General features: G+C 36.0%; 1 protein-coding gene across 4 annotated transcripts in view; it reads left to right on the top strand.

The window, feature by feature from the left end:
- Positions 1-19,876, top strand: part of OPA1 (OPA1 mitochondrial dynamin like GTPase) — an 86,515-nt gene extending 66,639 nt beyond the window's left edge. For all 4 annotated transcript variants that reach the window (XM_061412656.1, XM_061412636.1, XM_061412646.1 and 1 more), the window contains 2 exons: positions 14,555-14,626; positions 16,803-19,876. In XM_061412656.1, coding sequence (XP_061268640.1) covers positions 14,555-14,619 — 65 coding nt within the window. In that variant the 3' untranslated portion in view covers positions 14,620-14,626; positions 16,803-19,876. The remainder of the gene's footprint in view (positions 1-14,554; positions 14,627-16,802) is intronic.
- The last annotated feature ends 1,606 nt before the right edge of the window (positions 19,877-21,482 follow it).

Here is a 21,482-nt window from a genome sequence, read left to right as displayed (position 1 = left end):
TTGGAATTTTTTTCTTCACTGCAGAATAAATAACTACTTCCTGTGTTATGTTATCAGTGTTTGAGGTCTTTCAGGCATCTTCTCAGGGTAAAAGTGGTTGAGTTTCTAAATCCTGCCTTTGTGAAATATTTTTCCTAGTAAAATGAAATTGACAAAGCAGCTAAGAAAGAGAGTGAAGAGTTATTTTTACCTTGAGTCTGCAGAGATGAAGTAGAGTCTGCCTTTGTGTTGTAGCCCAAAAAAGGGAAAGAGAGAGTGTGTGTGAGCTGACACAAAGAATAAAGTAATCCTCAGGGAGAGTCCTCTGTGTTAAGAGAAGTAGTTATTTACAGGCATGATTCCACACGATGAGTCCAAATTGTGTGCTTTCCAGGTTATTGATGAGAAAATTTAGACTCAAAATGGGGCTTTTAGAATCAAGCACATTTTTCATGCACTAAGTCTGTCTTTTAAGGACAGCATTGAAGGATATTGATAAATTGGTACAAGATTAAAAGGATATTTACTTCTCTAAAATCTTAAACAGGCTACTGGTACTCAATGCTTTACTAGCAAGTGTGTTCGTTTTGCTTAAAAGCCACATTTTTAACTGATAAAAGTCAGAATAAGGATAGGAAAGGACTCTTTAGTAATTTATGAATTGAATTTTGGTTATCATTTTAAAGTGGATTCTATTTATGTGTTACTGTGTTATGTGTTTATGTGTATATTAATATGTATAAAAAAGCCAGTGCTCATATTTAAAACTAGAAATTAGGCTGTTTCCCCCCTTGTTATTAATGCTTACCACTCCCTCAGAGTTTAGAATGAAATAATATCTTTATATTTGGGATTTAACTTTGATTTGTTTTATTTTTAAATAATGTCTTTTGTACTATTCTCTCCATTCTGAGATGGAGAGAAAAATGGAATCTAGTCATTGAAAACTAAATCAGACTATGAAACAATCCATTGACATGTGTAACAGTATATTAAAAAATAAAATTAAGCAGAAATGAATAATTTTTTTCAAAAATTGTCTTGAAGGACAAATTGATGGATACTGGTAATCTTTATAAAATACGGTTCTCAGAATAGTTGTTGGGGGAGGGCGTTAAGGGCAAAAGGAATTTTAATTTCTTTACCATTTTATACATTCCTTAACTACTTCTTTGCCCAAATGAGCATAATTCAGAATTACCTTAGAAATTTCATATTCTTAACTGTCATGTTCATAGAAATGATAAAAGCTGGTTTGTGATATGATAAATCTTAAGAGTGACTGATCAGATCAGATCAGTCGCTCAGTCGTGTCCGACTCTTTGCGACCCCATGAATCGCAGCACGCCAGGCCTCCCTGTCCATCACCAATTCCGGGAGTGCACTGAGACTCACGTCCATCGAGTCAGTGATGCCATCCAGCCATCTCATCCGCTGTCGTCCCCTTCTCCTCTTGCCCCCAATCCCTCCCAGCATCAGAGTCTTTTCCAGTGAGTCAACTCTTCGCATGAGGTGGCCAAAGATACCTTCCCAAATAACCTCTTGGTGATTGTGACACCAAGAGACATTTCACGGGCCCACATAAGTGATCATTAATGTATCATCCTTTGTGGTGGGAAATTCACATTGAATTCTTCTCATTTCCTTCATGGATCTGTCATCTGTGAATGAATTGAAACCTTTCTTGTTGAACTAGTGAAGTTTTTAAGCTTGTGCAGCCTATTAAAGATAACAGATTTTGTCTGCTTCTTGTTAGCTGGTGTATGGAAATGGTCTGTTTTAATTCCTCTTAGAATTCTTTCAGCCTATTCCTTTAGTTTTAGTGCTGTAAGTTAGATCTTTTTTGCTGGGTCAAGGAATTAGTTAGTTAGTCTCTCTCTTTAATGGCACCACCGCATGGTACCAGTTCTGAGTCATACGTACCTGTTTTCACCCAGTACAACTGTCAGAATTTTGGGTGTTTTTGTTTTCATCTTTTTTTAAATCAGAGAACTAGTGCATATGCATTGTGTAAAATTAGAAAATATAGATGGCAGAACTTTTTAAGCTATTGCCACTGCCCAGAAATAACCACTGTAGCTCTATTCTAATAAAGTTTTTAATGTGATCTTAGGGCTATAATTTGTGTCACACATCTGGAACACACTTTTCATGAAGAGATCTTGGATTAGCTTCCATCTATACCCTGAGTCTTCAGTTTGTTGTCATTGCTCCTATTTCTGGTTTCTCATCTATCAGAGTAGGCTAAATTTCTTTTTCTTTTCTTCATATAAACTTACTTCAGAAAGATTCATTGAGACGAATAAGGAGCATTAGTAAAAATAAAAACTATGATGCTCATTACTTCAAATAGATGAGGTATTCCAGAGGCTATCTTATAACAAAACATATACTAAAAATTACTGTTTTAAAGTTAATCTCCATCTGTATTTAGGACCCTGGCACTTCCTGTACATGCTTTTGCCTTCACTATGTCTCCCCTTCCTTCAGAGATGCTTGAAGTATTTGCTTCTTAAAACTGTGGGGTCAATTCATGATTCTCTTTCAAACAGGAAAGGATTTGAATGTTTGGCTGCTGCTGCTAAGTCAATTCAGTCGTGTACAACTTTGTGCGACCCCATAGACGGCAGCCCACCAGGCTCCCCTGTCCCTGGGATTCTCCAGGCAAGAACACTGGAGTGGGTTACCATTTCCTTCTCCAATGCATGAAAGTGAAAAGTGAAAGTGAAGTCGCTCAGTCGTGTCCGACCCTCAGCGACCCTATGGACTGCAGCCTTCCAGGCTCCTCCGTCCATGGGATTTTCCAGGCAGGAGTACTGGAGTGGGTTTGGCTGCTACCTCCACTTTAAACCATCCACTCTCTTCTTAACTTTGTAACCTTTTATTCTCACTGAGACTGCTGACAATCAAGAAAGCAATGAGCCAGGCAAGCTTTAGGAAAAGAAAGTATTCTCGAGTAGCTGCATCATTAGGTACTTTGGAATCCCAGTCAAATCCTGCTTGGAACTTTTTATATATCCCTTAAATGTGTACAGAGCTTTACACTTTACACAGTTTCTTACGTTTGCCTTGTAAAGGCATATAAGGCTTATAAGTTATTATCCCCATTGTTCAAATGGGAAAATTTATGTTCATTGAGGAAAATGGTTTAGCCAAACACAAAAATCTTTATGGCAAAGCTGGGACTAACAACGTGTATTAGAGATAGTATGTTTTTAGATTTGTTTTGGGATTCTGTTCCTCTGGTCTGGGATTATGCTAGTGGGTGACTGTATATAACCAAGTTCATATAGTTTGGCTTCCTTTTTTATATTATTTTTCAATGTGTTGGTTTCCGACCCTGCTCTTCTAGTTAAACTAATCGCTAACTCTAGAACAATAAGTTTGTCTCCTAAAGACATGTAATGATTTCATTCTTCAAAAAAAAAATAACTCAGGCATATAAATCTATGCATGCTTATTGCTTTTTCATGATTATTCCTTTTCTGTAGAAGAAATTATGATTATAATTTAAAGGTGATTTTCTAAGTTAGTGAATGCATGAAATTAACTCTGAAGTTATTTTTGTTTTTGAGCTTTATTCTGACTTATGAAACCAATATCAGTAATGATACCTCTTTATAGGGTTATAGTGAGAAATAACTGAAAGCTTATGAAATCAGCCTAAAAAAAAAATGAATGCCTATTAGTTCTCCTTGTGATAAAATTAATAATACTTTGTTCTAATGCAGTATTTTATTTAAGATAAAATTATATTTCATTTTTGTTTTTCATCTCACTTAATTCATAACTTTGTTAAAGTCTACAATTTTTAATTCCATACTTTACATTCTGCAAACTTTAGTTTGGTTCATAAATCAGAATTGCATTCTCCCTTCTTGTATTTTTTTCTTTTACTTTTAAAATTACATTAATGAGCTGACTGTTTAAGAATCATTCTCATGATTCATTCATCTGTTACTCCTCCCTTTTAAACCTTCAGAACTGAAGGTCTTTTGACAAACCAATATTTATAACAGTTTGACAGCAGGATGAGGAACAGCGTTTGTCTTTGTAACAGCTTGAAGAAAGACCCTTTCCAGGATCCAGTCATGCAGTTACAATCTTGACCTCTTTCTTATGCTGGGAACATACATAGAGCAGCACCTCCCATGTGTTTTCTTGTCCCATTGACTGTCCATTCACTTCCCATCTGTTTGGCAGTCTTAAAGGAACAGAAGGGGCCCTCTTCTTATAAATCTGTCTTTGCAAGTGATAAATGATGTTCTGTCTCTTTAAGAGCTGCCTGGGTGGTTTTCCTTTTCTTAAAATGTTTCAACGTCTCTCCTAACAAAATTCAGAGTAAAATACACTTTTAAGAATAAGAAGAAAATAGGAAAGAAAGAAATGATGAATTATTTTTATACTTTCTTAATTATTTGGGCCTGAATATCTTACTGGTCTTAAGGCTAGTGCTTTTTCAGCTTTCCCAATTAATTACCTATATCATAGTTGTTAAATTGTATTGATTTTTAGGCTTTCCTGTGGGCAAAAAAAAGAAATTATTTACTTTGAAATACTGTATTTAAGCTTTTTTGAGGGAAAAAAATCAATATATTGTTAATGAGTTAGCATATAAAATAACTTCTAAATATTTTTTCATCATAATTTTGAGTTGATAGTTGTATGAATATGAAATATTTTATTACTGGATACAGAATTAAATAACTCACAGGAGATGATTATAATCTTATGGTAGAATCTTAACTTTTAAAAAAATAATCATGAATCGTATAGAAATGTATGATTTTTTTCTATTGCTGAAAATAATGACTTTAAGTATAGATATTTATATCTTTGAGTTTTCTGAGAATTGAGCAGAAATGAAAATACTTTATTTTTTCTCTCACATAGAGATTGTTCATTTCAGTTCAGTTCAGTCGCTCAGTCGTGTCCGACTCTTTGCGACCCCATGAATCGCAGCACACCAGGCCTCCCTGTCCATCACCAACTCCCGGAGTTCACCCAGACTCACGTCCACTGAGTCAGTGATGCCATCCAGCCATCTCATCCTCTGTTGTCCCCTTCTCCTCCTGCCCCCAATCCCTCCCAGCATCAGAGTCTTTTCCAATGAGTCAACTCTGCGCATGAGGTGGCCAAAGTACTGGAGTTTCAGCTTTAGCATCATTCCTTCCAAAGAAATCCCAGGGCTGATCTCCTTCAGAATGGACTGTTGGATCTCCTTGCAGTCCAAGGGACTCTCAAGAGTCTTCTCCAACACCAAAGCTCAAAAGCATCAATTCTTCAGCGCTCAGCTTTCTTCACAGTCCAAGTCTCACATCCATACATGACCACTGGAAAAACTATAGCCTTGACTAGACGGACCTTAGTTGGCAAAGTAATGTCTCTGCTTTTGAATATGCTATCTAGGTTGGTCATAACTTTCCTTCCAAGGAGTAAGCGTCTTTTAATTTCATGGCTGCAGTCACCATCTGCAGTGATTTTGGAGCCCAAAAAAATAGTCTGACACTGTTTCCCCATCTATTTCCCATGAAGTGATGGGACCAGATGCCATAATCTTCGTTTTCTGAATGTTGAGCTTTAAGCCAACCTTTTCACTCTTCACTTTCACTTTCATCAAGAGGCTTTTTAGTTCCTCTTCACTTTCTGCCATAAGGGTGGTGTCATCTGCATATCTGAGGTTATTGATATTTCTCCCAGCAGTCTTGATTCCAGCTTGTGCTTCTTCCAGCCCAGCATTTCTCATGATGTACTCTGCATAAAAGTTAAATAAGCAGGGTGACAGTATGTGATATTGTTTCCCAAAAATGTTCTTAAATTACTGATTTTAAAAGCGCTGCTGGTATAAAAAGATCATTTTTAGAGTATTATAATATATTGCATGAATCAGCTTCCTGTGGTGTATCTTCTACAAACTAGCTTGTTAGTTTACTAATTCCCTGCCTTATTCCTGAAATAATTTGATGCAGCTTATAAAGATCTACCCTGTGCAAAAGGTAAGTATACTTAAATGATAAGGGTGGAAGGGAAGAGAAAATGCAGGCAATGGAATAATGTGAAACTTAGGATGTGATTGGTGCTCTTGAGGGTTCTGCATACTTTGCTATAAACAAGCTGTCAATTTAGTCTTGAGCTTCCTACTGGTGTTTACGAATTGGTCTCTGATCCCTTAGCCCTGTGTACAGCAAAGCCAATCAACTGACACTGGGTTGTGGTGAAGAAATGTTGTTGTTGTTCTGTCACTAAGTCATATCCAACTCTTTGCAACCCCCATGACTGTAGCACGTCAGGCTCCTCTGTCTTCACCTGCTTCTCTGTCCTCCACTGTCTCCTGGAGTTTGCTGAGGTTCGTGTTCATTGAGTCATTGATGCTGTCTAACCATCTCATCCTCTGCCACCGCCTTCTCCTCCTGCCTTCTGTCTTTCCTGGCATCAGGATCTTTTCCAGTGAGTTGGTTTTTCACATTAAGTGGCCAAAGTGTTGGAGCTTCAGCATCAGTCCTTCCAATGAATATTCAGGGTTGATTTCATTTAGGATTGGCAGTTTGAACTGGCAGTACAGGAGACTCTCAAGAGTCTTCTCTAACAATTCAAAAGCATCGATTTTTCATTACTCGATCTTCTTTATGGATCATCTCTCACATCTATACGTGACTACTGGAAAAACCATAGCTTTGACTATACAGACCTGTTGGCAAAGTGATGTCTCTGGTTTTTAATACGCTGTCTAGGTCTGTCATAACTTTTCTTCAAGGAGCAAGCATCTTTTAATTTCATGGCTGCAGTCATCATCCACAATGATTTTGGAGCCCAAGAAAATAAAATCTGCCACTGTCTGCCACTGTTTCCACTTTTTCCCCTTCTATTTGCCATGAAGTGATGGGACTAGATGCCATGATTTTAGTTTTCTGAATGTTGAGTTTTAAGCCAGCTTTTTCCATTCTCTTTCACCCTCATCAAGAGACTCTTTAGTTCCTCTTCACTTTATGCCATTAGAGTGGTATCATTTACATATCTGAGTTGTTGATATTTCTCCCAGCAATATTGCTTCCAGCTTGAGCTTCATCCAGCTCAGCATTTCACATGATGTACTCTGCATGTAAGTTGAATAAGCAGGGTGACAATATGCAGCCTTGTCATACTCCTTTCCCAATTTTGAATCACTTAGTTAATTGTTCCATGTCTGATTCTAACCGTTGCTTCTTGACCTGCATACAGGTTTCTCGGGAGACAGGTGAGATGGTCTGATACTCCCATCTGTTTAAGAATTTTCCACAGTTTGTTGTGGTCTGCACAGTCAAAGGCTTCAGTGTAGTCAGTGAAGCAGAACATAAATTATAATTTACTTCACAGACTTTCCTTATGGCAGCTTTCTTTCTAAATCATATTGTTTTGGGGTCTGACATAAACTTTTAAAATCATCTTTTAAAAAAATATATATTTATTTATTGGCTGCACTGGGTCCTAGCTGTGGCATGTGAACTCTTGGTTGCAGCATGTGGGATCTAGTTCCCTGACTAGGGATCGAACCTGGGTCCCCTGCATTGGGAGCATGGAGTCTTAGCCACCGGACCACCAGGAAAGTCCCTAAAATAATCTTTAATGTTTAGATTAAGTATTGCTTAAGTCAGATCACTCACCTGTCAATAAATGAGTGAACAATGAATGAATATTCATGGGCATCTATTACATAGCAAGTGTAGCACTTGCTGAGTGATTTTAAATGACAGGCTTCTTTGTAAGTAGATAATTCATATAAGCAGTCCTATTCCTGGGTGGAGGACGGGGTGGGGACAATATAAAATGCATCTTTCTAAAATAAACTCTGCAGTCCTTTGAGAATAATATCATTTGTGGTTGCAGTTTTTGCTAGTAGCTTCAGTTCAGTTCAGTCACTCAGTCGTGTCCGACTCTTTGTGACCCCATGAATCACAGCACACCAGGCCTCCCTGTCCATCACCAACTCCCAGAGTTCACCCAGACTCAATCCATCGAGTCAGTGATGCCATCCAGCCATCTCATCCTCTGTCGTCCCCTTCTCCTCCTGCCCCCAATCCCTCCCAGCATCAGAGTCTTTTCCAATGAGTCAACTCTGCGCATGAGGTGGCCAAAGTACTGGAGTTTCAGCTTTAGCATCATTCCTTCCAAAGAAATCCCAGGGCTGATCTCCTTCAGAATGGACTGGTTGGATCTCCTTGCAGTCCAGGGGACTCTCAAGAGTCTTCTCCAACACCACAGTTCAAAGGCATCAATTCTTCAGTGCTCAGCCTTCTTCACAGTCCAACTCTCACATCCATACATGACCACCAGAAAAACCATAGCCTTGACTAGACAGACCTTTGTTGGCAAAGTAATGTCTCTGCTTTTGAATATGCTGTCTAGGTTGGTCATAACTTTCCTTCCAAGGAGTAAGCGTCTTTTAATTTCATGGCTGCAGTCACCATCTGCAGTGATTTTGGAGCCCCAAAAATAAAGTCTGCCACTGTTTCCACTGTTTCCCCATCTATTTCCCATGAAGTGATGGGACCAGACGCCATGATCTTTGTTTTTTGAATGTTGAGCTTTAAGCCAACCTTTTCACTCTCCACTTTCACTTTCATCAAGAGGCTTTTTAGTTCCTCTTCACTTTTTGCCATAAGGGTGGTGTCATCTGCATATCTGAGGTTATCAGATTAAAAGATACTAAAGAACAAAAGACCACGAATAAGTTTTAAAAGGTGCAATTATTAATAACATCAGAATAGTACATTTCAGTCCTGAGTTTTAAAGTACAATAATATATAGACTTTGAATTTTTTAAGACATATTCCCTCCTTTTATAGATAAAGAAACTAGGACTGTGATTTGTCCACAATACTAAGGTTAAAGGCAAAGCCAGGACTAGAAACTTAGTTCTCCTGATCATACTATCATACACCTGTTAGTACAGTACGGTCTCATTTATATAAAAATCATATGAAATAACCCATTGATTATTAGGAGCCTTTGACCAGGGATTCCTAACACTGTTTTTTGTCAGACACTCGTTTCATTTTTGTATACTTCATTTTGTGAAGTCTATGTTTTATAAAATTTGTCTATAATATGCTTTTATTTTTAATTTGAAACATAGAATTGCAGTTATATATCTCTTAATCAGCCCAAACAGATAATTGTTACAAGAGTAGATGTAATTCTAGCCCAAACAAAGATTTCCATTTGAACTTTTGAAGCAATAGAAATAACCCAGAGAACTCTATTTCTATCTCACAGACCCCTGGAAGTCTGGACCCCTCCCAGCTTTGAAATTACTGTCCCAGTCTCAAACAGCTTTCCCCAGGACACAAGGGATGATGCCTCCCTCTTCTGTAACAAACACGTCTACTGTTTGTCTTTATTAATGAATATGTTTAAAAATAATCATACCTATTTGTAGGGAAGAGAAAAAAATAAACTAAGGGCCAGGACTCAGAAGATAAGTGTTAGATTTAAATGTGCATCTTTGTATCTCTTTGGCTCTTCCTTTCAGCTGTCAAAGGTATACATGTTTCCTGGTGCTAACTCTAAGATTTTGAGTGTAGTTTTGAGAATCTTGAATCTGGTCTGGATTCACTTGTTCTTGGTTGGTGTTCTTTCCTTGTTTCCCTAAATGATTCCTTTAAACACTGAATTTCTAAAGAGCACTTACAGTGTAATTGTCTAATAAAAAGCAAGCCTGTACAGGAACAGCATATGTAACATAGTAAGAAGTGTTCCTTTAATTTTCAGTCCCGTAGTGAACAGCTTTTTATAGCAAAATTTCACCTACAAGGTGTCCCCAAGCTTGGTAGAACATGTGCATGCAGCGTGTTATGAAACAGTTCTCTTAAGGAGCATTTGGGTCTTTGGATGTGTGCTTGTATAAAATACACTGCATCCGTAAGTTTGCAGCTCATTTCTCTACGCTTTCTCTAAAAACATCAGAAGTTGTCAAAGGTTTATTTCAGTTCATGTGTAGAGTTTTGTGCGTGATTCTTTGTTCCTGTTCTAAACTGTTACTAACCACTGAAGTGAGCCTTCTCCCGGGTTTGGCCTTTTGGATTCACAGTGTATTCAAAACCTAATTACAGATTAGTGTGGTTTTGAGACTTTTAGAACAACTATCAGAAGACTCAAAAGGAAAATGAGAGTAGTGGTATCATTTCACGTAGAGATAAAGAGACCCTAAACATGAATGGGTGTCAAGTCATCTAAAGAAAAGAAAAAAGAGAAGGAACTTCATTCACTGAGACTGATGGTTTATGAGTTGGGGATTATGGGAATATTCATGACTCAATCAAGAAGCACAATGAATTGATGTTTGAAATTGTTCATCTTTTAAGTAAACATTGGATAAATGGAAAGTAGACTCCGTATTCACTACATGTGGAATTGGCTGTTTCAGTGTACAGAAATAGCAGTTTGTTAATCTCTTCCTGAGTTGGTTTAGTTTATCAAGTAAATCACAAATTTATAAGAATTCTCTAGCTATGTAAATATTTAATGCAAATATTTAATAGAAAAAGGAGTTTGCTCTATAATTAGCCTTGCTAATATATACACATTTTTCCGTGGGAAAGTAAGTTCTAATGTTGATAAATTAAATACTGTTAAGATTTGGGGATTTGAAAACACTGTAATAGTGAGACATTAATTTGAAGGATCAGAAAGTGGAAAGTGTTAGTTGCTAACATTCCAACTTGATTTTTATGCATAACTCAGTTTTCTGTGCAGCCAGATACAAGACATTGTTGGAACTTTACATCAGAATTTAAAATTAATTCAAATATGGAAAATAATGTTGCTTATTATTTGTAATATAACTTCCTTGCAAAGCTTGAAATCATGCATGTGTGTGCTTATATAGTCATCATATTTTAGCCTTCTTAAGTAAGGTGTAATAATTAAGTCCTCCCTCCACTCCCCCACCAATTGCTATTGTATTCTAAGACCTGAGTATTCTCTGTTCCGTGTTGTTGGGAGCCTACCAGCTTTTCTTGATCTTCATTGTCAACATGTACCCTGCCTCTTGTTCACAGACTTGCTCTAGCTCTTGTGATCCTGACATAACATCCTGGAAGCATGTTAAGTGCTTCTTTCCCCCTTCTTGATAACCTGTAGCCATCATTCTCCATGCCATACTTGTGGTAACTTCATTTATCAAATATTTATTGAGCATGTATAGTAAGTCAGACATTGTTGTAGACACTGAAGACGCTGAGCTTTTTTGGTCCAGTTTCCTGCTCTAATATTGTTCTCCAAGGGTCTCTCCAAATGTGTATAGATCTAATCTCAAGAGGAAGAAGTAATAATAATACTCATCTTACCATAATATTCATATTATGATACCATAATATACATTTTTTAGACACTCCTAGACACAGAATTACTTACGTTCTCAGTTAACTATCTTATTTTCTATTTTTATTATCAAAATATCTTGTTTCACAGAAGGCAAAACTTGCAACAAATACACTTGCAATAATAGCATTTGTTTTGTTACCATTTAGAATCTGCATATGGTAGTAGATCTGGTATGTGTCTATGAATTGGAGGAAGGTGGACAAGGCTAACTCTCCAGGCTTAATAGCCTCGTCTTTGGCAGTGAAACGTGTGGGGTTATATGAGGACCGAATGAAATGTGGGATCTGAAATCACACAAAGCATAGTAGACACTTACAGACTTAGAGAGAGGTAGAAGGTAAGCAAGGAATTCTTCGTAAAGGCAGGGTATCATATGTCCCCATGTCACTTCAGTAAGTACATTATATAAGTGAAGGAACAAATGGAGAAATGAGTTTTCCAGTTTAGTATTAAAACATTTATCACAGTTATTCTTTTTTCTTTTAACTTTTACCTCCATCCTCTTCTCTCTCATCTCCTCCCATTAATTCCTAGTTCCTTACTAGTGTGCTTTGTGTTATTCTTGAGGTTTCAGGGCACAGAGGTACAGTGTCTTGATGTTCCAGTGGTAAAATATTTTGTAAAAACAACTTTTTAAAGGGATAATTGGTAGTTTTTTATTCTGTGGTTTTCATATATAATTAGTTTTTTAAAAACTTTATGAGGAACATCACTTATCTTGAATTTTAGAAGAATTTGAATTTGATTCAGATTCCAGTGTTAGGCACACACATCAGAGTGGCTCTTGGTCTCTGTCAATACAAGTAGATCTTTCTGTGAACAGTGTCTTGTGAGTGATGCTACTGTCCCACACACTCACAGATAGTCTGTCCAGCTGAGCATAGAGGTCATTGACGGGGCAAAGGATGGATAGAGCTGGCCCTTCAGCTGCCTGATTGTACTCAGATGATGGAGCAGATAGATTGTGATTTACTTCCTTCATACAATACAGTTTTCCCACGTAGAAGTAGTTCTCAGTACAGTGTTTAGAGAGCTGCTAAGGCTCTGAACACTTGTTTGAGATTTCCATGTTTTGTGCTATTTAAGCTAGATGATTTTTTAAAGACCTCATCCATTTCCAAAATTCTGTGAGATGCTTTAGAAAACTTTTTTCGCCCTATTTCCCAGCCTCCTCTAAAGAAGGTCGTCAACTGAACTATAGTATCTGAAACTCTGTAAATGTTCAGTGAAGAAGATAGGTGAACTGTTCTAAGTAACTATATGAAATAATTTTTAAAATAAAAATATGGCCTTTTTTTGTGAAAGGAAGGATGTTTACTGGTTTGACTGCTAGTTAAAAAAACAAACAAACAAAAAAACAAAAAAAACAGACTACAAAAAGTATGAACTAAATTTCCAGGAATCTGATTTTTTTTAGATAGAAGCAAGGAATTCTTGCTTACATTTAACTGTAGCATATTTTCTCAGTAAATACTTTGTTTAAAATAATAGGGGATCCCTCTGCCCTGGATTTTTTTGGTGTGTATTCATCTCAGTCTAATACCAAGAATTAGAAGTTCTAAATTACTGGAAGAAGAAAATGAAAACATTCCATTCTTTATATACCACTCTGGTGGGCTATGCTGAGTTCCTGCAGTGCTAACAAAAACTTACCAAAAGAGCAGTTCTTTTTATTGGCTACTCATCACAAATGCTGTCTCATTGATAAAAAAGGATACTTATATCTTCGATTGCAGATTATTTATTTTTAAATGTAAAAGATGCAAATGTTGTAAATCAATTCTATTTCAGTTTTTAAAAAATAGAAAAGCTGAAAAAAAGAATAAACACTGTAAGAGTAAGAATAGAAGGTAGAAGGCTTTGCAGTTTTGCCTTTAGGTCACCAACTTTGAACCAGTCATTTCACTTTAATTGATAATTGACTCACTAACATATTATGTTAACAGGATAAAAGTACTTGTTATCATGCTTACTGTTGTTGTTCAGTCACTAAGTCATGTCCAACTCTTTGCGACACCATGGACTGCAGCACGCCAAGCTTCCCTGTCTTTCACTATCTCCTGGAGTTTGCTCAAACCCACATCCATTGAGTCAGTGATGCCATCCAACCATCTCATCCTCTATCGCCCCCTTCTCCTTTTGCCCTCAATCTTTCCTAGCATCAGGGTCTTTGCTAATGAGTCACATCAGGTGGCCAAAGTATTGGAGCTTCAGCTTCAGCCATCAGTCCTTCTAAAGAATATTCATGGTTGATTTCCTTTAGGATTGACTGGTTTGATCTCCTTGTTGTTTAAGGGACTCTCAGGAGTCTTCTCCAGCACCACAGTTCAATAGCATGCCTAACCTGTGTTTTAAAATAGGAGCTACCTGATTAAGTTAGTAGTGAAGTAGAATAAATCATGACTCTTTCTGCTTTTAATATTAGGAGATTGGCATGCCATGTGAACACATTTTGAAGGAAATTTTTATATTTCAGGGAGAATTTGTAGATTTTATTTGAACACCTAAAGTGAAAACCTGAAATCAAATAAAATAAATCTGTCTTCAGTGGCCCAGGTGTTTTTAAATTTTCCTTCCTCATTCACAGAAAGAAAAGTACATTTTTATTATTTTTTAAGTGTTATTGCCTTTTTCATTTTTGTTGAAGGTACTTCCTATAGTTTCTTTTTTGTCTTCAGTGTTAGGACATTTTGACATGTAAAGTGTACATTTTAATGTGGTCATATTGGTTGATCTTTGTAACTCTTCCTATTACTTCACACCTAGAAAGTCATTTTCTAGTTGAAGGCCAGTTATATACTCACCTGTATTCTCTTCTAATTTTAAAAAGTTTGGTTTCATTATTTTATATTTTCCTCTGTTCCAGATAATGCTAACTGTGAGTACTTGGTTAGACCCCAGAGAATCTTAACAACTCCTTAAAATTATACACATAATTGTATGTGTATCTATATCTATATTTGCCTTTTTCTGTGTAAGAATCTGCAACATTTATTAGATTCTCAAAAGGATCTGTCCCCTACACTCCTCCCCTTTCCAAAAAATTATTAGAAGGGCTACTGCTATAATCTCTTTGAACTTTATTTGGATATCAGATGGTATGTCATGTGAAGGTAATTTTTCCCCTTTTCCTAAGTAGTTCAAGTATCCCAAACCATTGCCGTCAAGAAATAAATTTGTTTTTAATTAATCTGTTATCTTTTTATTTCTACAGAAAAAGTTAGAGAAATCCAAGAAAAACTTGATGCATTTATTGAAGCTCTTCATCAGGAGAAATAAATTATAAGTGAGTAAAAAAATCTCTTACTGCATTGGTACTGACTAAACACAAAATTTATATTTAAAACTTACTTTAACAGTTTACCATTCTACTTAACTATATCCTACTTACTCCTTAATAATAATCTTAATGTAATTAAATAATTTAAAAAGCAGGAATTTCCAAAACTAGATTCTACAGTTTTTATGTATGATGTTCCTTTGAATAACTTGATCGCCTTGTGGCTGAACTAAAAATATCCCCTAGAACTCATTTTGAACATAAAAAAAGGTGAACAAAGCTAAAATATTTCATGATATGCTGGTGGCTCATAGATTTTCTGTTTATAAAGAATTGAACTGTTGCACTCATTTTCTCATTGTTCGTATTCAATGAATAATCACATATATGTTCACTTGCAAAGCTTTTTATTTTGGGGTGACTAAAAATTTTCATAATTGCTCTTAATCTTATTTTCAGTATTTAAAAACATTTGAATAAACTTTTTCAATTTAAAATAACTCGACAGCTATAGAATTTAGGACTCTTCTGAATGTATGGGCTCTTGTCTAATTCTGTAGTGTGGCATTATAAGCAGTGCTTAATAAAATATTATATTTGAAGACTTCCCTTAATAGCAGAGTTAATTGCTAATTATTGCTGAAAAAATATAATTAGGAAGTATTTTATTGAAGAAGAGAAAGGGAAAGTGCTATAATTAAGACCTTATCACTTATTTAAAATATTTAATTACTTTATTTGTGAGTCCTTGCTCTGTAAACAGCTTGCAACACAGAAGTTAACGGAGTAGAAATGTGAAAGTTTTTCTCCCTAGCTGCACTGTGTTCAGAAAAGGCCCTTAAATCAGACTGCCTACTTTCTTGTACTGTCGAGGCAATATATTTGAGAAAGCAAGCTAGAAAAAGGAAGCACAGCTCAGAGCCAGCATCACATAAAAGGGTACACCAGCAATGAATGAGAGAGGAAGGAGTAGAAAGCTTTAGAATAATGCTTTGTTACTTTGTTTCTCTTTCATAAGCTAAGACAGGTATATGGATGTATACAAAAATGTGTCTAGAAACTAAATATTAATCATCTTTCACACAGGCCAAAAATAATTCAGTATTTTTAAGTGTCTGTGCTCATAAACGTTTTATACAATTTCAGTGTACGAGGATTTTCTTTTAAAACCATGAAATGTTATGATGTCTTCCTCATTGTCGTAGTTCCTTACTATCAGTAGTTAATGTTAGAAACATTTGAGAATCTTCTGGATTTGGAGATTCTCTTCATAAGCATCAGAGTTTGCTTGATACTTTTGTTTACAAATATAGTTTTTTTGGGGGGTGGAATTCACAGAAACCCAATTAAAAATATCAGGTGCATTTCCATCTCTTTAATGAAATAAGGAAGCCCAGAGCCAACCAGGTCAGTGTCACTTACCTAAGCTGGTCACTGTGACATCTGGAGTGGTTGTTGCTGCCAGGAACATGCCTTTTCCTACCAAAGTGTTTGTCCCAGGTGAAGGCCGAGACAGTCCTACGAGGCAGGTTGTGTACCGGAAAACAGTCCCAGCTTTTTTTGTTCCCTACTTGTCTCTGCTCTCTAGGGCACTTCCCACCCCTTGGGATTCATAGCTCTGTGAACTGTTATATTCATCTGTGAGTTGGAGAGATGATCTATTTTGTATCCTGCACATCCACTTAAAAGAATAAATCTGGGACTTCTCTCGTGGTCCAGTGGTTAAGACTGTTCTCCCAGTGCAGGGAGCCTAGTTCTATAGGTTCCATGGTTGGGAAACTGATCTCAGATGCCACGGGTGAGGCTAGAAAAAAAAAGTAAAAGAACAAATCTGGCAAAACTGTAGCCTTGCTTCATTTTGACCATTTAATAAAAGTTGCCAGGCATCTTAAGGAATTTGTATTCCTCTCAGTGAGTTTTGAGATGCGTGTAGTTACTCAGCCTGATCATTTTGAATAACTGATACTTGGCGAAGATGAATTCCAATATTTTTTGATTCATACATCATATTTGATAAAACTTTTATTGTTCTGGTGGATATTTCAAATTTATTAAAGCTAGCAAATTAGGCAGTTAAGCTTCAATATTTTTATGATCATACAATAGTAAAATTTACTTAGAAATTTTACATTTGTCTCCCCAGACCTAAATTTACCAATGAAAATTCTGTTTATTTTTACAGAATCCTACTCATCATATAATCACCTCAGCATACATCTGAAGAAAGAAAACTCAAAAGTCTTTTGTCTTGCCTTTTTTTTCCTTCTGCTATTCTGCCTTTCTAAACATAAAATAAAGTCATGGAATAAAAATAATTTATGTGTGTTAGAGGCACTTTAACAGTCAGCTGCCTTTTGAATGGAAGAACAGTGGAAATGCCATTAACATTCTGTTTTATTGTATTTAAGTGACAAATTGGGATAATTTAAGTGCTGTGGCCATTAGGCTGTCCTTGAAGATAAGAAACTTGCACTCCTGCTTGTTGTCTCATTTCTAGTGGCATGAGTTCAACTAACTCTTTAGCCATCGTTACTCAATGTCATTTCTTTTGCAGAGAAAGAATGTTAGGTGTTTTGAAATAAAACTTACGGCAATTTTCTAAAGGCTATCAATTGTATATAAAATGATGGTAACCTGCTGAGTTGTTGTCTGTATCTGCAGTGTTCTGTGTACAGAAGCTATTTGACCAGGATAGCTCAGTTTATATTTACTTGAAAGAAAGTGAGTTAACAGAAAAACTCTTCAAATAGGTTAATTTGTATTACAATTCTGTGTGCATTCAGTGAAAGATTTCGGCCCTTCATTGACAGCTTAGAAGTTGCTTTAGAAGCTAAGAGTAGCAGCTTACCTGTTTGTTTCAGTTGATGTTTTTGTACTGAATTCATTCATTTTGGATGTTTTATACTTGAGCTAGGCTTTCTTGTTGACAGTGGTTTTGTTTTTGTTTTTTTTTACCTGTTGACTGAGCTGTTGGATTGTGATGGGGAAGATTAAGAATCATCAATTGACTAATTCATTTAGACTATTGTCGAACATTTCATTGAGGCCTCAGGAAAAGCCTTCTTTCATAAAACTGTGTTTTAAATGGAATTACGTTTCATTTAAATTATTTCAACAATTAGAATTATGTTGACCATTCCCTTCTTCTCTGGATGTTTAAAGAAAAATATAAAGTTTAATTCATTGCAGTTCAATTACGGTAATATCCTCACATCATTTTCATGTTTTTTTTAAATAAATATTTTGTAATGGCTACAAGACTTTAAAGCAAAGAAATAGGCCATTTTTGACTTTCAGTGTTTTTGCCATTTAACTCTGCTTCTTGCTGCCATTTCATTACACCTTTAGTATTCTAACAAAAGTGTCCATTTGTGACAGTTTTTATTTTACTTAATCTTTAAGTTTCTTGGAATTACATTTTGGTAACAGTTCCCACATTTTTTAAAATTTAACATCAGTACATTCTTTATTGTGATCTCTATCAAGATCTGACACAATATGCAAGGTTAAAGGATACCACAAAATGTTTCAGAAATTGAAAATTCAGGAATTATTTTTTGTATACTGTTTGATAGGATGTAGATGCAGTTTTAAGCAGAGAGTAGCAATGTATTTTACTTGGGAGCTGAGTCATCGAGAACATTTCTGTGTCCTTCAGACCTAGGGACAGTGAGTGAGTGGGTGGGCGAATGGAGAGGGAACAGAGTGCCCTGATGTTCTGTACAGAGGTTAAGAAGTGACCGTACTGGTTAACTCCCTCCAACTAGTGCTGGCCAGTGGGTATATACCCTCACTGAAGCAGACATCATTCAGTTAGTAATTAATATTTTTGCAGTTGTAAAACACAGCAACTTTACAACTACAAATGTATTGCTAAAAAAAGAAAAAAAAAAAGGAAAAGGACCGTGTTTATTTCTGTGAGCTATGGATAGGGAAAAATGCACTCAGCTGTGTTTCTACAGATTTCCCCCAAGCAAAAGGCTGATGTTAAGTCAGTGCTTTTATCGCATCTTTCTATAAATTTAAGAAGGGGTGGTTAAAGGAGATGTCTCCATTTCTTTGAGATCAGTATTTGTGATTTAAATATATAAATAATAAAATGTTATTAAAAATCCCATTTTAGAGTCCAGACATTTCCCTGTCCTACTCAGTAATATGACTTCTTTCATGGATTGTATATTGTTTTCCTTTATGGCTGATCTCACACTAAGCATGCTTCCCTCCCCACCCAAAAGCTATTTCTTAAAATCGGATGTTTTAAAAGAAAAAAAAACCCCTCAGATTCTCAACAGTAAACAGTAAACTGTTGTGTCAGTAGTTCAGAAATCACAAATGATTCAAATGTAAACAAATCACTATGCAAAAGTATAAAAATGTAACAAATAGAAACAAATTCTATGTACAGAAGTTAAATTCTAATGAGACCAGGAATCATTTTGTTTTTCACCACAGAATTTGCAAGGAATAGAATGAACAAAGCTCTGTACTGAAGACTGAACAACTGTAAATAGATTTAAAAGGTACTCGATCCAGGTATCAATTTAAGAAATGAAGCTATGCAGGCAGTGAATGATGGGAAACGAGCGGTTCCTGCAGCTTCACGGTTGAACCATAGTTCAGCTGAGCTGTGGTTACAAGTGGAGCAGTCAGCCTTTCTTAGCTGCTTAATTATGTCCTCTTTTCTCTGTATTATCCCCTTTCCAGGCTTGACTCTGACACACTCCTTCCCACAAATTATTTAGCCTCCAGATACAAATGAATAGTGTAATAATGAATAGGGATCATTGCAGAGAGTGGTATTTCCTGACCTTATAATTTGGGAATTTTGCATATGATATTAAGATTCAGAGTGTAGGTTTAAAAGGTAAATCCCTTAGTCAATAATTTTATTTTTATTTATTTTAGATGTATTTATGTGCTAAAAGAAATATATTTTAGTTTTCCAATAAAGGGGATCAAAGTTTTGTGTTTTTTTTTTTTTTTACAGTTTTGATTCTCTAAGCTGGTATATGCTATAGTTTCAGGAACTTCAGCAATATAGAAATGTGCTTATAAATATGCTTACCTTTTGAATAATCATGGCTTTGTGTTTAAATATTTAAAACTTAGCCTTGTTTTTACTTGTGCACTATGAATGAACTTTGTATTATTTTTTAAAACGTTCACACTATATGTAGATGTTACTGCAATTTATATTTTGCCTGTGCTTGATCTAAAATCATTGGTGTAGATGAGTAATTAAAGACACTGAAATCATGTTATTGGAGATCATCTTTTAAGTTGTCTCTGTTATAATGAGGGGGAGAGAGAGAGAAACTTATGCACCCAGGATGATAATTGACTCCACAGTATAACCAAATTTATGGTCTAATAAGCCTCTTAACATGTGGCTCTTCTTGGAATGCTTGACTTTCACATGCCTCACATTGCATAGTTGTAATTCATGATCTAACCATGCTTTTTCATGTCTTGATATTTGTCAATACACTTTGGTATTTTCTTTGGTGAAATATATTTTTTAAATGTTTTTAATTGCATTTTGCTACCATGGCCATCATTTTCATTGATGATGCTAACCTGTTTAGTCATTTATGAGGCTGCCTAAGAAGGCATCATTAAGTCTTAGAACCAGAAGGAACCTTAAAGATCACTGCATTCCATCCACCACCCAATTAACGAACTCCCTTTTTTTTTTTTTTAAATAGAATTTTTCCCAGAACTTTGCTCATGTGTGTGTTTAGTTGCTCAGTCGTGTCCGACTCTTGGCGACCATATGGGCTATAGCCCAGCAGGCTCTTCTGTCCATGGGGGTTCTCCAGGCAAGAATACTGAAGTGAGTTGCCATGCCCTTCTCTAGGGGATCTTCCCAACCCAGGGATCGAACTCAGGTCTCCCGCATTGCAGGCAGATTATTTACCATCTGAGCCACGAGGAAAGCCCAAGAATACTGAAGTGGGTAGCTTATCCCTTTTCCAGGGAAACTTTCCGACTCAGGAATCAAACAGAGGTCTCTTGCCTTGCAGGTGGATTCTTTACCAGCTGACCTTAAGATTTGGTGACCATTAGATACATAAAATAAGACAGTGTGTGGATGTATCTTTTCCCTGATTCACACGGTTAGGTAAAGCCAAAACCAGGAAGAGTCTGTAAAGTCACGATTGCTTCCATAAGCGGCACACAGTCGCTGGAGTGTGGTATATTTTCTGGTGAATAGATGTTAAGACAGTTTTAAATTCCTTTAGAAAATTTAGAGGGAAGGACATATTTCAATCATATTAACAGTTATTTCACTTATCAGTGGTATTCATCCTTTGTGTACTTCAAGATCTTCCTACGTCAAAGTTTGAAGAGTTTGCTTCCTGAAGATTTAATAGGGTAATTTATCTGTTTTCTGCCAATACTTTCAGCTGAAGAATTAGCATCTTGGTCAAAGTGAAGTAGCTACCATGTGCCTATAAATAATAGAGATGTATTTAATTACGTTACAAAGTGTGTTTTAAAATAATAATTGCTGTTTAAATTTAAACAATAAAATATTCAACTTCTGATAACAAGTCATAAATAATTTCTACACATATTAGACTAAGTTGATAGATGTAGAAAACTTAAGAGTTAAGACAGGTACTATAAAAGTTGTCAGAGATTAAAAAGCAGAGTAGTATCCAGAGTTTAAGTGTGAGTGATACTTAGCCTAAAGACACTTTTATAAAATAAGCTGAGAAAAGATGTACATCATAAGGCAGTGGGTTAAGTGTGTATCTTGAAATGAGAGTTGAGTTACCAGCTTGACAGAGAATGTGTATATGATCACCCTGTGAAGCCTTCATGTGGGTTTTGTTCACATTCTACGGATCAGTGTTAA

Source organism: Bos javanicus, chromosome 1, assembly GCF_032452875.1.
Source record: "Bos javanicus breed banteng chromosome 1, ARS-OSU_banteng_1.0, whole genome shotgun sequence".
NCBI lineage: Eukaryota > Metazoa > Chordata > Mammalia > Artiodactyla > Bovidae > Bos > Bos javanicus.
Note: the sequence above shows the minus strand (reverse complement) of the source record. Positions and strands in the feature narration are given on the sequence as shown.